The sequence below is a fragment of the Schistocerca serialis genome, chromosome 4 (assembly GCF_023864345.2).
Source record: "Schistocerca serialis cubense isolate TAMUIC-IGC-003099 chromosome 4, iqSchSeri2.2, whole genome shotgun sequence".
In the NCBI taxonomy this organism is placed as follows: domain Eukaryota; kingdom Metazoa; phylum Arthropoda; class Insecta; order Orthoptera; family Acrididae; genus Schistocerca; species Schistocerca serialis.
In genome coordinates, this window is record NC_064641.1 from 220,241,626 (window position 1) to 220,256,075 (window position 14,450).

At 40.0% G+C, this 14,450-nt stretch overlaps 1 protein-coding gene across 5 annotated transcripts in view; it reads left to right on the forward strand.

Annotated features, from left to right (window-relative positions):
- LOC126474018 (putative mediator of RNA polymerase II transcription subunit 12) overlaps window positions 1-14,450 on the forward strand; it is a 951,360-nt gene that overhangs the window by 355,482 nt on the left and 581,428 nt on the right. For all 5 annotated transcript variants that reach the window (XM_050101418.1, XM_050101421.1, XM_050101420.1 and 2 more), the window contains one exon: window positions 2,568-2,611. Coding sequence is in view for 1 of the 5 variants with exons in the window: in XM_050101417.1 (XP_049957374.1) it covers window positions 2,568-2,611 (44 nt within the window). In the remaining 4 variants the exon portion in view is untranslated. The remainder of the gene's footprint in view (window positions 1-2,567; window positions 2,612-14,450) is intronic.

Below are 14,450 nucleotides of genomic sequence, written 5' to 3' on the forward strand. Positions count from 1 at the left end.
AATATTCTCTTCAAGCACATTTTCCTTTCAGATCCCTTTTGTATAACCCATCCACCCTTCAGCTTTCTCTTCTTTGCATAGTACTGGTGTGCCATGTGAACTCTTAGTACCCCTACAGGCACTTCTCTTTTCATCAAAAGTCCCTATAATTTTCTTACAGGCTGCATCTATCTCTACCATAGTCAAGCATGTTTCTACAGCTGTGCACTTCTCCACAGTTCATTCCTGCTTAGCTATTTTGCACTTTCCCATTTTACCTGCTTCATTTGCTGAAATTGTAAATTAACTCGTTTTGTCAATTAAGTTCAATATCACGTGCGTTATTCAAGAATTTCTATTGGGTCTTTTCTTTCTACCTATTAGGTCAGGGCTTAACAACTGGCCGGTTTTGAGCGCGAGTACTCGCGTCTGCTCAGGCACGTGCTCGCGAGCAGGTGCAAGGTCGCGGAGTAGGGAGTGAGGGGAAATGCGCGCGCACGTTTGAATGTGATCTCGCGTTCTTAGCAGATTTAACTAGCCATCTGAATGCTTTGAACATTTTACTACAAGGTAAAGATCTGCTAATTACTCATTTCATAGATCGAATACGAGCTTTCAAAATGAAATTGACACTTTGGGTGAGTCAGCTGGAAACAGGAAATCTAGCTCATTTTCCTACATTACCGTCCATGCAAGATGTTCACAAAAACTGTGAACGTTATTCACATAGTTTAGTTGCCCATAAGGAAGAATTTGATCAACGCTTTCAAGATCTGACAGCACTAGACAGTGATTTTGATCTGTTCTCCTCTCCATATTCACCGAATATTGAAGAGATTCGTCCTGAGCTGCAACTAGAAATTATTGATCTGCAGTGTGACAGAGAATACGGAGACAAATTTCAGAACAAGAAAAACATTTTGGAATTCTACAGACACTTCCCTCAGCATAGATTTCCTCGTTTGCACAAACTGGCGGCTACAATAATATCAATGTTCGGTTCCACGTATGTTTGTGAACAACTGTTCTCTGCAATGAAATGTAACAAGACGCGCCTGAGAAACGCATTGTCTGATCGAAATTTAAACTGCATGCTGCGCCTAAAATGCACAAGAACAATTACTCCGAACATAGACGCAATTGTAAAGGCAAAAAGTACAAGATAACCGAGAATCCCACACTTCAGTGACACCTTTTATTGTGTAACAGTTCACAAATTAATGCGAATGTAGAGGCATACACTAAGCTAATAAAATTATGTGGCATGTGTACATTCTCCTTTATTTGTTTCATTTGTTGTAGTAATAATTCGTGAGTGATATCCCTGCAGGTGGCCGCGGATTTACATTGACTGGCGGCAGTTGTGCCCCACGTGACTTTCCCCACTCTCCGCTCTGGTCTGGTCTGGTAGTGGGGGTAGCGTGCTGGTGCTGCTCCGTGCTCGCTCGCGCCTTGCTGCTCACAGCTTGCTCCGCGAGCACGTATGTTGTGAAGCCCTGTATTAGATCTTCTGCTACCTTTGCTCCTTCGTCTCTCAAAGCTATTCACTCATTTTCTGTTGTATTTATTTCCCGATTTCCAATCACTTGTTTCCTAATGCTCTCTTTGAAACTCTCGGTAACTTCCGTGCTGTTAACTTATTCAGGTCTCATCTCCTTAACTGCCTTCCTTTCCACAGTTCCTACAGTTATCATGTGCATTTCATAACTTATAAATTATCATCAGAGTCCACATGTGCCCCTGGAAAAGTTTTACAGGTCAAAATCTGGTTTCGAAAACTCTGTGTTACCATTATGTAATATATCTGAAACCTTTCAGTGTCACCAGATCCCTTCCACGTATACAACATCCTTTCATAATTCTTAAACCAAGTATCACCAATGATTAAATCGTTATCTGTGCCATATTCTACCAGTCCACGTTCTCCTACATTTTTCCTTCTCTTCCTTTTCTACTATCAAATGCCAGCGCCTATCACAATTAAACGTTTCATCTCCTGTAACTGTCTGAATAATTGTTGTTATTTCATAATATGTTTTTTGAATCTGTTCATCAACTGAGCTAGTAGGCATACAAAATTGTACTATGGTGGAGGGTGTTATTTTGTATCTACCACGGCTACAATAATGTAGCGATCGGACATGCGACTAGTTTTAACAATCGATTGGCCAGTCGATTCTTTCTTTTCATTCAGTCAGTTTGTCCGTCGGTAGGAACAACCAAACGAAGCTACTCTCTGCGAGGACTTCAGCTGTATGAATGTTTTTCACTTATTCTCCTGGTTTGAGTGCTTTCTCTTAAATACTTTTGCAGGCTTTTCATTAACCATGACTGTGTTTAACAATTTTTTAAAGACAAATGATGTATCTTGTTTCAAGTAATAATAAGTATATTTGTACAAATGAAGTATTTTCAGAATTTATGTATTTATTTACTTAAATACGAATTGTTTGTACTTCTGGCATTAAATATGAATTTCTGTTTGGTTTTTAAAAGTTATCCACTGGCACTACATTAAAAATTTATTTGAAAATTAAAATTACTTTTTTCTGTAAATTTATTGAAGCTGTTTCCGTCTCTTCCCGCAGGTGCCGACCATCAACGAGATAATTCTCTTTCGGCAGATACTGAGGTAACTTGAACAGAAAACATATAAGGTACTTTTTTAATTTATAATGATTTAATCGCTCGCTTTTTAAATATATACCGTGACTTGTCGGAAGCATTTTTTGTCTTTTTTCGCGAGAAATATTTGTCATCATTTACTTTTCTGACTTTCTTGAAGTAACATAATTCAATATGAATCATCCTTGCATATTCTGTATATCGTATTGGATTTGTCTTGAGGCTTACTTTTTATACACTTCGTTCCCACATCACTGATTTTTTCAGCATTTTGATACAGACACAAAATTCACAATTAAGGAAACGCCTATTCATATACAAAGGCGAAAAGCTGAACTAAAAGCTGCTTATTGGCACTCAATAAAAAGCAAATCTCCGAATGACAATAACAGTGGCGTCAGGCGATAGCAAAGTGCACTCAACAAAAATGATTTAATATTTCCAAAACAACAACGGACTGTGTTAACTGTTGTCATACACGGTTGCTCTTTTCATTCGAAAGAAATGGAGGAATAATAATGCAACCCTAACTGCAACTGACTGAATCAATTATTACCGTTTGGTTGTTCTCATTAACACAATAATGAGATCACTATGCTGTTCATGCAGTAGTTGCTTACTCGGTTTCCTGTTTTCAGTTCATTGTTAGACGTATTCCGGATTTCGTGTTGAACAAAAGTCCTGTTCTTCTTGGCACCGCACTTCACTAGCTCCAATCAACGAACTCTGTTTTAAAATCCTATGACCTGGCTACCCGATAAATGGCGTAAGAAAACGAAATATATGCATCAGACACACAGCTACTGAAGCGGTATAAATGAAAATTCGACACGAGTTATTAATTAGTTTTCTGGATATGGAAATCTTTTTATTTAGGAAAAGCAGTATCAATACAGCTCTGCACGAGTCAAGGTGTACTTTCATCACTAAGAAGGAAATACGTCAAGTAAAAAAGAACGTTCAAAGTGCACGTCAGACCACATAGAACAGATTCAAACCTCTTGTGAATAGCTGCTTAAGCAATTAATGTTACTAACAACAAATGTACTTCGTTCCTTTGTGCAGTTAGTCGTTAGTAGGCAGCGAGTCAGCTGCAATCTGGAAACAGCAGAAGCCACCTTAAAACGTTAGAGTACAAAGCAAAATTGACAACTATTTATGACATGATCTGGCTACGAGACACTAACAGGCAAATTATGCAGCTTTTAAAATACTCTGCCGTCTAGCAAACGCGCCGAAAGATAATAAAAGCAATAAAGTTTCAGCAATAAGACCTTGTGTGTATTAGCCAATACATAATAATAAAAATAAAACTGGAATTAATGTAATGTTGATTTAAATGAAAGGTATTGTGCAAACGGCCGGCATGTAGCCCAGTATTTACTTGAACAATTCAGTTGATGCAATATGTTTAACAGTGAATAATGTTGAAAGTTACAAGTGAAACATGCAGATCATTATCTAATTGTTAGTAAACATATTTATGTGTACGTTCCACGTCAAAAGGCGACTTTTTGTTATCCTTCACATGGTTGCAATATTGGAGGAACCATCGGCTTCAATGTTTGTAGTAGTCAAACCAATATTCAGTAATTTCGTTAGAAAGAGGGTAGCCTCTCACACTGATAACGAAAAGGTCGTGCTAGCATCGTAGCTGTTTTAACGTATTACACAAATACAGTCTGCTGTTCTGACGTTCTGTCATAAAAGTAACGGACTTGGAAGCCTCTGTTTCGTTGTCAAGTTGGGTGAAACGGTGTGTAGTCCCATAACGCAACGACATTTACCAGTGGGCTGCAACTTACGTAGATGGAAATCTACGCCTACGTTTGCATCCACATTTTATACTGGTGGATCCAACAGTAGAATAGTAGCTGTTGTGGACTGCGCGTTCCAGTGGTACACAATTGGACACACGGAAAAGGAGAAATTCAGACTTCGTCCAGCATCATACATTTACAGGTCTGAATGTATTGCCATGTAGAAGGTAATGCCCTACAAATCTGCTCAAATAACGATATATTTTCGATACTGTCAGAGGCAAGAAGTGCACTCCAGCCGAATAGTAAAACTGTTCAGAACGTACCAGTAAATACGTGAAGGATATATGGACGCGGCTCACGGTGCTTTCCCAAGGAATAAATACATTTATTTCATCTGTATCAAGATACATGTAGCAATATGCAATAGTGAAACTTTGGATAGTTTGACAAGGCAGACTGTTACATCTGAGAGGCCTCTTAATGTCAAGGTGCTGTTTACCAATCTGTTGCAATTCGTGTGTACCAATATTAAAAACACATGGAAAAAAATTGGGAGACGTCAAATAAATTCAAAGATCAGCGTTGCGCCTCGACCCAACGAAACATTTCGCTACAGTCCTGCTATTGCAACGGATAAGCACGTCGACGAGCCATTACATCAGTTATTCGAATGTCATTTAACTACTGCAGATTCACACAATATTTGCGACTGAGAAACAGGAGATGTTGATTTTTGGTGTTTTTCTATGTGGGAAGTACGCGAGAGACAGGGAAGATCTGTACATGAACTTAAAGGACTGGAAATATACTTTCCTGTTTGTATTCTATGTCTTTTGGCATGAAACGGTAAATATGTTTACAGACACTTAATCATATTTCAGAAACCAATTTTAAAATTTAAATTCGGTGGTCTCCAAGCATAGCCTGCTTTTTATTTACTTTCACTTTTAACTGATACTCTATCTTAGATACCTGTAATTTGTTTGTTATTGACTTTTTATGCTATATGAATCACATATCTGAGATTATTTGTACTGGTGTTTCGGGTAAAGAGTATGCAGTTAAGGATATAAAGCAGATATAGATTTAACATTTTATTGTAAGCTAGGTGGTGGATAAAAGTGGGCATTCCGTCGTGCAAGAATTCACACGTGAAGTTCTTCAGCAGTAGACACAGACATAACGAACATAGCTTCACAATTTGTAGGATTCTTGTTGTCATCACCAAAGCCTCTCCTCTTCGTTCTATGTACTGACGACAGTTTTGGCAGAGAACATGTCGATATGAGTATGTGCACGCTTGCAGCACAGAATTCTAGCACACACAGAAAAGCTTCTGCTTGCGTTTCCTTCGTTAGACCACTGTCTTGTCTTGTTATTGTAATTGAGGCTCTGAATCGTAGTTACTTCTACTGCCCTTACACTAGGAGGAGGGAAATTCTCCGCATAATAAAGATTAGGGGTGACAGGGATCTTCCCATTACTCCAAATACTTCTGCTATCTTCTCTACTGTTGCAGTGCAGATGAAGAGATCAGAAACAGAACGAGTGTGAGTTGAATTTTGGGGGTTGCATAGCATAGCAACCAAGGCGCAGCTGTTGCGTCAGTGCTACACTAGCCTCTCTCCTTCGTCTGTAACTTCGCCAGAATGACGAATCTGAGAAGGGTGGCGCCGCGGTTGCATCCTACTCGTCGACTCGTGACTGAAGCGTGCAGGAGCGTCTCATGAGTGGCGAGTTTTGAATAACACCTACACTTCTCTTGTTGCCGTGTTAAAATCGGCGTCTTTTGCCAACACTCGCAGTCTAGGGGCTTTTTCCGCTTTTTCTATATACCTTGGTCTAAGGCGACTTGTCACGGTTCGGGTGGCTCCCCCCATCGGAGGCCGTGCAGTTCTAGGCACTACAGTCTGGAACGGCGTGACCGCTACGGTCGCAGGTTCGGATCCTACCCCGGGCATGGATGCGTGTGATGTCCTTAGATTAGTTAGGTTTAAATAATTCTAAGTTCTAGGGGACTGATGACCATAGATGTTAAGTCCCATAGTGCTCAGAGCCATTTGAACCATTTTGAACCATATAGAGAACACAATATTCAATAACATTGTGAAACAAGGAGGGTACAAAATAATCTACTGTTACCGATATGTGGGTGACATAATCTGACTTGTAGATGAAACACATGACATGATAGAAGAGCAACACAGTACACCCACAAATCCAATTCACAATGGAAATAGAAAAAAAAAACAAGAAACTAAATTTCTTGGATCTTACAGTCACAAGAAACAACCACCAACATGAATTCTCCATCTACAGAAAACCCACATCCACAAGCACTGTTATCCACAGCTCATCCAACCACCCGACAGTGCATAAATATGCCAGTTTCATACGCATGCTCCACAGGATAAACAGAACACCTCTTAAACCAGTAAACTACACACAGGAACTAAATATAATCAAACAAATTGCTGTTGAAAACGACTACAAAACAGACATCATAAACAAACTCAACAACAAGGTAAAACTGAAACACGCAATACACACAGACAACACAGCAGACCACACCACTTCAGGAAGAAGAGAGAGATGGTACATACAAACATACAATAATAAAATATCCCATAGAATAGGAAACATATTGAAAAAGCAAGGGATCCCAATAACATTCAGAACAAACAATACAGTTCAGAAAAGACTAAGACCAGTCAGAAAAACCTCAGACAAATTCAGCAACGCTGGCATATAACAACTCACTTGCAACTCCTGTCAGGCCCAATACATAGGACAAATAAGCAGAAACATCCGAACGAGGTACACAGAGCACATGAGAGCTCTAAAGAGTATTAGCACACATTCATCTTTTGCAGAACATCTAATGGACAGAAACCATAACCTCACTAATATCGGAAATGATCTAGGCCTAGACATTCTGAAAAGCAGCAACAGTCCGTACCGACAACTAACAATAGAAGAAAATTACTACATACAAAAGGCTATAGTCGAAGGGAAAAATGTAATAAACGAAAAAACAACACTTTGCAACAACACACTCTTTACCGCTCTGAGAGAATTGATCAAGGACGCGGAACAGAAAGCAAACACACGGAAAAGAATCACTTCCCCATAATACACAGAGACGTAAATAAGGAACAGAAGTCGTCGTAATTCGCGTTACAGTTTTCATAGCCTTTCTCGCCATATGCGATACACTTCTCGCCCGCGAACAGCAAGATGGTGTAATATTCTTTATGATAAACAAAGTGCGAAAGTTTTGTTTTTGTGTGTATAGAATCAGCTACATATCGTCCAACGAATGTGAGTACACGAATAGCTAAGTAACAGTTCAGTACACACCAAATAACTGGTTCCACAACACTACCGCAACCCCAAGTGTATATTGCTGACATACGAAGTTCACCTTTTAGTATTTTGTTTACTGACAGCCGCTCACACAGTTTCAGATGACATGATGTTCGCTGAGTAAAAACGGCAAGAAAAAAAAGCGCACATAATATATGTCGCAAACAGCGACAATAATTCTCAAAAACATGCTGTAACATACAATAAATAAGGTAGTATGAAAGTATCCGTAGAAAACTGTATTTCAAAAAACGAATAGTAAAAATGTAATGATGTGCCACTGTGTTTGTATAACCATGCTATTAACTGATGTTTTAGATTTAAAAAATCCACTGATGGTGGTGATATTTGTCGCCGAAACTAGTTTGGGAAAATAAAGAAATAAACGAATGACAAGGTCTTTTGCATCAAGGCGGACTCAATCTCTGATATTGTTGTTTTTCGCTTTTAACAGTTGAATTTCAGTTTATTAATGTCCTATTGCACGATTTCAGACGTAAGTCACTTTCAAGTACCTTGTTAACAGATTATACAAAAAATACACCTACATACATACTTCGTAAGCCACCACACGGTCCGCGGCGGCGGGTATCCTGTAACATTCCTAGTCATTTCATTTCCTGTTCCACTCGCAAATAGAGAGAGGGGAAACGGACTGACTGTATGTTTCCGTATGAGCACTAATCTCTCGTATTTTATCTTGTGGCCCTTATGCGAAATGTTATGTTGGCGGCAGTAGAATCCGTCTGCAGTCGGATTCAAATGACGGTTCTCTAAATTTTCTCGAGAGTGTTCCTCAAAAACATCGTCGCCTTCCCTCCTTGCATTCCCATTTGAGTTCCCGAAACGTCTACAGAATACCTGTAAGATGTCCAAACCTACCGGTAACAAATGTAGCAGCCCGCCTTTGAATTGCTTCGACATCATTCTTTAATCCGATCTGGTGCGGATTCCAAACACTCGAGCAGTACTCGAGAATGGGTCGCACTAGCGTCCTAATCGCGGTCTGCTTTACAGATGGACCTCACTCTCCCAAAATTCTCCCAATAACCGAAGTCAACCATTCGCCTTCTCTACAATAGTCGCCACATGCTCGTTCCACTTCATATCGTTTTGCAACGTTACACTCAGATATTTAAACGACGTGGCTAGGTCAAGCAAAACACTACCAATGCTGTATTCGAACATTATGGGTTTGTTTTTCCTACTCGTCCGTACTATCCTTCATTTTTCTATAGCTACCAGCTACTATAAAATAAGTGTAAGTCACCTTTTATCCGCGTACTGTCACTCAACTTCGACACCTTCCTGTACACCACAGCACCATCAGCAAACAGCCGCAGATTGCTGACAACCCTGTCAGATCATTTACGTATGTAGAAAATAACAGCGCTCCTATCGCTCGCCCCTGGGGAAGTCCTAACGATACACGAATCTATGATGGACACTCGCCGTCGAGGACAACGTACTCTGTTCTGTTACTTAGAAGTCTTCGAGTCACTCACATATCTGGGAGCCTATTTTATATGCTCGTAGCTTCGTTGACGGTGTGCAGTGAGGCACATTGCCAATGCTTTTCGGAAGCCTAGAAATATGGAAGCTGCCTTAGCCATTGATCCGTAGTTCGCAGCATATCATGTGAGAAAAGGGCAAGCTAAATTTCGCACGAGCGATGCTTTCTAAACCGTGCTGATTCGTGGACATAAGCTTCTCCGTCTTGACGAAATTCATTATATTCGAAATTGAATATGTGCAAGAATTATGCAACAAGCAGATATTAAACATATTGGTCTGTAATTTTGCGGGCCCGTTCTTTTTTGCCCTTCTTATACACAGGAGTAATTAGCGCTTCTTCCAGTCGCTTGGGACTTTGCGCTGGGCAAGAGATTCGAGATAAATGCTAACTAGATAAGGGGCCAATGCTGTAGAGTACTCTTTATAAAACCGGAATGGGATTGCATGCGACCCTGGTGACTTATTTGCTTTCATCTATTTTAGCTGTTCTAGGTTCCGTATTTCTATGAGGTTTTCACCCTCACTAAACAAGAGCGCGGCTACATGTACAATTACTATCGTTGATAGGTCAAGTACACAGTAGTGACTAAACAGAAAACAGATGATATTATATGCAATAAATTAGTACATAAAATCGTTGTGTGTTTGGCTGTCAGAACTGTGTGATGATAAAAATACAGTATAAAAAATCCTATGTTCTGTTCAGTAACTGATTTTAAATTTGACTGTAAACGATATACTGAAGATCTAAATCGTTTTTGTAAAAATTGAGAACAGGGTACCTGAAAATTCGCAGTTGAACACGATATGGAGTCATTTAATAATGCTCAAGAACCGAAAGTACGAAGGTTGTGTAAGTTACCTCCGCAATGGGTCTAATACATTTTTAGAACTGCGGGGTGTTCAAACGGCTCTCCGCAGTGCCGTATGATTGTTAGCCGCGCGTGCCGTATCATTGTTCGCCTGCCTGGGTTACTTCTCTTCACGTGGACTCTCCCAACATTCCACTGTTTCGTTTATCTCAGCCAGCGTCGGTAGTATCGTTGCTATGTGTCTGTTACGTGTTGACGTGAACGTTAAAAGTTTAGTTCCTTTGTTTGTTTGTTTCGTTTTTGTCACTTTTAAAATGCGTATCATTGAAGAACGTGTGTTTTTAGTCGAACAAGTATTCAAAGCTGGCGGTAAATACTCAGTTTCAGTTCGTCAAACATTTAATTCAGTTTTCCCGGAGACAACACTCCCGCATCGCGATACTGTGCGAGATTTGACTAACAAATTTCGAAGTACGGCTTCAGTGACAGATGCACCGAGAAGTGGTCGTCCTAGCGCTTTGTCTTAGGATATTTCCGATAAAATGTACATGAGTCCGAACAAGTCAGTAAGAAAACTCGCCCAGGAAATCAGTGTTAGTGTCGGAACGGCCCACACAGTTGTAAGGAAAAAATAGGAACTTTTCCTCTACCAAAAGTGACAGTCGTGTAAGAACTGAAAAATACTGATCATGGCAAGAGACTTCATTATTGTCAATGGTTCAAAAATTTCGTTCAACAAAATGGAAGGGATATTCTTAATGAAACGTTTTTCACTGATGAGGCGTGGTTTCATTTATCTGGTTACATGAACTCGCAAAATTTTCCTATGTGGAGTACTGCAAATCCATTGTATATTCATGACGAACCACTTCATTCTGTGAAAACAGGAGTTTGGATTGCAATTTCTAGACGTCGGCTTGTGGGTCCCATATTTTTCAGCGAAACAATAAACGCGCAACGATACTGCAGTGATATTCTGTAGCCTTTAATAGGAGAACTTGTGTTAAGTGGAATACTGAACGCTTATTTTCAACAAGATGGTGCAACCGCGCATACAGCTCGCGTTTCAATGTCACTGCTTGCTAATGTTTTTGGTGATCGCATAATTTCACAGGGACTTTTTCCTCCAGGATCTCCTGACCTAACACCACCTGACTTTTTCTTCTGGGGTGCAGCGAAAGCAACTGTCTATTAAAACCGTCCTAAATCCGTCGATGAATTGAAAACTGGAGTATTCATTTTCACTGCTTCTGTTACAGAAGCTATGTTATAGCTTGTGTTTGGAAACATGGTTAGACGTATTCATTAACAGGGGGGGGGGGGACACCCTTTCAACGTTTAATGTGAAAATTTGTAAGCAAAAATGAATATTCAATAAATTAATAATTTGTATTTCTCTGAGTTTCATTTCGGTATATGCACTGCGGCATACGGAACTCGCGGCTAACAATCATACGGCACTGCGGAGAGACTTTTTGGGCACCCCCTATTTCTATGTGGACATTCCAACTGACATAGCACAACCCTACATATTTACAGCTTCGACTGTTTCCTGTTTAGGCGCAATAGATTTCATTTGTTCATATCGATTGTCAGGTAGAGATCCCTGCACCAAAGTTTGATTTTATGGAAGTCGAAGTGCGTTTTGTTACAATACTCCACTGGTACATGATATTGTCTTATAACAGTTTATTATACGTATGTTTCTACTCCACAAACCGCCTTATGGTATGTGGTGAAGGATACTTCGTGTACCAATTCCATTTTTCATGTTGTCCCGTTCATGACTGGCGTGTGGGGAGAACGACTCTGGCGACTGTCGGCAGTCTTCTGTTGGAGCTGGAAGAGCTCTCCGAGTTACCGTCGTTGTCGTTTCTGGAGATATATGAGGCAGGAAATAACACACTGCTTGACTCTTTTCGTAGCGTAGGCTTTTGGAATTTTGAAAGTAAACCTCTCTGCGATGTGCAGCGTGTGGCTTGATGCACTTGTCTCTGATATGTGAGCATCTCCGTGAAGCTCCCGCATTTACTAAACTGGGATCGTTAAGAAATTGAGCTTTCTAACGTATTTACCTCGCCATTAGCATGTATCTTTATAACAACGACTTTACTCGTTGAGTTAGTTCTACAACTTACGCTATTTGTCGCGTCCTAACACTGGAGAGAGGGAAGACAGGGAATCTCAGGTCTGTCCATAATTCCCAAACAGTTAGGAGTAATAAGAAAAAGACAAGTTTCCAACGATGGGAGGTTGATTGCTTGCAGCAGCGCCAAGTATTGTCACACGGGACGTAGAAAGGAGGGCGGGTCTGAGACTCGGTACGATACTCGCAGCAGGAGACTTAAGGATACTCAAGGGTCTTCTTCTTCTTCTTCTTCTTATTATTATTATCTTCACTTCCTCAGACGTTAAGTCCGGTTAAAAATGGAGTGACGCGGACCTTGATCAAGCGTCACTTCCTTTTAACTGTACGGTATGTGTTATATTGCATTTAGGAACTTTCGGGTAATTGAACATGTATCAATAATTACAGATTTCTGTAGTTATATATATATGTTTGGACGTAGCTGTATTGCATTGATGTACTGGTGGATATTGCGTGGTATGACTCCTGTAGTTGATAGTATAATTGGTATGATGTCAACTTTATCCTGATGCCACATGTCTTTGACTTCCTCAGCCAGTTGGATGTATTTTTCAATTTTTTCTCCTGTTTTCTTTTGTATATTTGTTGTATTGGGTATGGATATTTCGATTAGTTGTGTTAATTTCTTCTTTTTATTGGTGAGTATGATGTCAGGTTTGTTATGTGGCGTTGTTTTATCTGTTATAATGGTTCTGTTCCAGTATAATTTGTATTCATCATTCTCCAGTACATTTTGTGGTGTATACTTGTATGTAGGAACGTGTTGTTTTAAAAGTTTATGTTGTAAGGCAAGCTGTTGATGTATTATTTTTGTGACATTGTCATGTCTTCTGGGGTATTCTGTATTTGGTAGTATTGTACATCCGCTTGTGATGTGATCTACTGTTTCTATTTGTTGTTTACAAAGTCTGCATTTATCCGTTGTGGTATTGGGATCTTTAATAATATGCTTGCTGTAATACCTGGTGTTTATTGTTTGATCCTGTATTGCAATCATGAATCCTTCTGTCTCACTGTATATATTGCCTTTTCTTAGCCATGTGTTGGATGCGTCTTGATCGATGTGTGGCTGTGTTAGATGATACGGGTGCTTGCCATGAAGTGTTTTCTTTTTCCAATTTACTTTCTTCGTATCTGTTGATGTTATGTGATCTAAAGGGTTGTAGAAGTGGTTATGAAATTGCAGTGGTGTAGCCGATGTATTTATATGAGTGATTGCCTTGTGTATTTTGCTAGTTTCTGCTCGTTCTATAAAGAATTTTCTTAAATTGTCTACCTGTCCATAATGTAGGTTTTTTATGTCGATAAATTCCCTTCCTCCTTCCTTTCTGCTTAATGTGAATCTTTCTGTTGCTGAATGTATGTGATGTATTCTATATTTGTGGCATTGTGATCGTGTAAGTGTATTATTATTATTATTATTATTATTATTATTATTATTATTATTATTATTGTTATTCCATTGGCACTACATCCCAGGATGGGACTTGGCCTCATCGCAAGGGTCTGATTAATACTATTTATTTCCATTCAGACGAAGTACTACACAGAAGGCTAATTCGAACATCAGAAAGAGCAAAGAAGGCAACTGGTTGCACAACAAGTCAGAGCTGAATCCTTGATTTTAGCGCTAACAGAAGTATCGAACACTAGCAGTATTTTAAGAACAAACGGTGAGTGCAGCACTCCAAGTGAGAAAAACAGACTTGTCAGAGCTTACCCGAGACTGCCGACGACCGACACGGAGCTGGTATCACAACGATCTGACAGAACTCTGCCTCAATACAAAAACATGGATTTTCAAAAGATTACTCCGGCGCACTATTTCTCCCTTCCTATAGTTGGCCCGCCAATCGACCGGCTCCTTACAGGCTTCGGCCAATCTGACGAGTGGCTCTGCACCTCGAGGGCGCCTGTGACCAACCACGTTCAGATTCCTCCCCTCCTCCTACTCGGTAGGCATGTCTCTGGCCTTTGCATTAACTAACTCTAACTTTGGTAGCAACAGCGTTCACTTGAAAGCTAAACGTCACTTCCTCTTATAGCCAGCAACAACAGTTGGGCTTCCTGACAGATTAAAACTGTGTGCCCTTCCTGAAAGATTAAACCTGTGTGCCCGACCGTGACTCGAACTCGGGACCTTTGCAAAGATCCCGAGTTCGAGTCTCGGCCCGGCACACAGTTTTAATCTGCCAGGAAGTTTCAATCAACGCACACTCCGCTGCAGAGTGAAAATATTTC